Source organism: Otolemur garnettii, unplaced genomic scaffold (genome assembly GCF_000181295.1).
Source record: "Otolemur garnettii isolate 467f Iridium unplaced genomic scaffold, OtoGar3 scaffold00007, whole genome shotgun sequence".
Classification (NCBI taxonomy): domain Eukaryota; kingdom Metazoa; phylum Chordata; class Mammalia; order Primates; family Galagidae; genus Otolemur; species Otolemur garnettii.
The window spans coordinates 389,296-391,049 of NW_003852402.1; the positions used below are offsets into that span (position 1 = coordinate 389,296).

General features: G+C 47.0%; 1 protein-coding gene across 6 annotated transcripts in view; it reads right to left on the bottom strand.

The window, feature by feature from the left end:
• PPP6R2 (protein phosphatase 6 regulatory subunit 2) overlaps nucleotides 1-1,754 on the bottom strand; it is a 73,168-nt gene that overhangs the window by 22,650 nt on the left and 48,764 nt on the right. For all 6 annotated transcript variants that reach the window (XM_023509464.1, XM_012801181.2, XM_023509465.1 and 3 more), the window contains one exon: nucleotides 1,174-1,326. In XM_023509464.1, the coding sequence (XP_023365232.1) occupies nucleotides 1,174-1,326 (153 nt within the window). The remainder of the gene's footprint in view (nucleotides 1-1,173; nucleotides 1,327-1,754) is intronic.

Sequence of the window (1,754 nt, forward strand, 5' to 3'; positions counted from 1 at the left end):
TTTGGCGGGTCCGGGCTGGGGATTCCAACCCGCCACCTTAGGTGTACGTGGCTGGCGCCTTAGCCGGTTGAGCTATAGGCGCCGAGCTGACATATTCTTATTTGACAATGTGACTGTTACTTTTTTTGCATTATTATTATTGCTCAATATTTCATTGCAGCAATCATCTGATTTCTTTTCTGAATGTATTTATCTTTGTTCATTCTTTACAAGGTTTTTGTTTCTAGTTCTTATCTTAAACATTGTTATTGTTATTAAATTTTAAGCCTTTTTAATTTTGTGAAGACAAAAAGTAGAAACCAAATAAACACATGTATATGTAAAAAAATAAAAAATAAATGGGAAGGAAATTTTGGCATTATGCTAAGTGAAGTAAGAAAATACTTGGACAGATGTGGTGCTCACACCTGTAATTCTAGCTTTGGGAGGCCAAGACAGATCACTTGAGGCTGGGAGTTCTAGATCAGCCTGAGCAACATAGCAAGACCCTATCTTTAAGAAAAAGGAAAAGAAAAAAAAAGAAGGGCGGTGCCTGTGGCTCAGTGAGTAGGGCACTGGCCCCATATACCAAAAGTGGTGGGTTCAAACCCCTCCCCAGCCAAACTGTAACAAAGAAAAAAAAATAGCCAGGTGTTAAGGCAGGTGCCTACAGGCTACTTGGGAGGCTGAGGCAAGAGAACTGCCTAAGCGCAAGAGCTGGAGGTTGCTGTGAGCTGTGATGCCACAGCACTCTACTGAGAGCAACAAAGTGAGACTCTGTCTTAAAAAAAAAAGAAAGGAGATGGATGTATTAATCTATTCCCTCAAACAACAGGATTAGATAGGTGCCCTCTACTTTCAGGATAATTCCTTTTGTTTTAGAGACTATACTAGTGTGCCGTGGCCTCATCATATCTTGTTGAAGTCTTGAACTCCTGGGGTCAAGGGATCCTCCTGCCTCAGCCTCCTGAGGAGCTGGGACTACAGGCATGAGCCACTGTACCTGGCCCTTCCAGTGCCATTCTACGGTAGACTCATTACCTCCTGTGAGCCTGTGGCTAAGGCAAAGTTGCTCTGTGCCCCAGCAGAGACCTGTGGTCAACCCTTGGAACTTGGGACTAGAACCCGTACTGAGGTCCAGCCCTGCTTTGTTGCCATGACCTGTGGTGCAGCTTGTGCATGGCACTTCCTTACCAGCAGCAAGTCCATGGTGTTGAGTCGGCAGAGCTCCTGGTTAATGGTCGGTGTGTTTGTATGCAGTAGTGCAGCCATGAGGCGGGCACCGTGAAGACGGGCATTCCCCAGGGGCTCCTCTAGCACACCAATGGTGGTCAGGATTGCTTTCTTCTGCAAACAGAGGTACCACCCAGTTGTAGCCTTGAGAACAGTGATGCCACTGTTAGCTTCTCTATGCCCCCCATGCCAACTGCTCAAGGGCGAGGGCTACTGCCATTCCCCCAGTCTAGGGAAGAGGAGTATGCGTCTATGAGGGTTCCTCAACATAGAGATGCCAGCAAGAGGCAGTGAGAGGACTGATAGGGTTAAGAACCTACCACTATGTGGTGCCTGTAGCTCAGTTGGCAGAGCACCAGCCACATACACCGAGGGTGGCAGGTTCAAACACAACCCAGGCAAGCTAAAAAACAACAATGACAACTGCAACAACAAAAAAAGAATGGCCAGGTGATGTGGCGGGTGCCTGTAGTCCCAGCTACTTGGGAGGCTGAGGCAAGAGAATTGCTTAAGCCCAAGAGTTTGAAGTTGCTGTGAGCTGT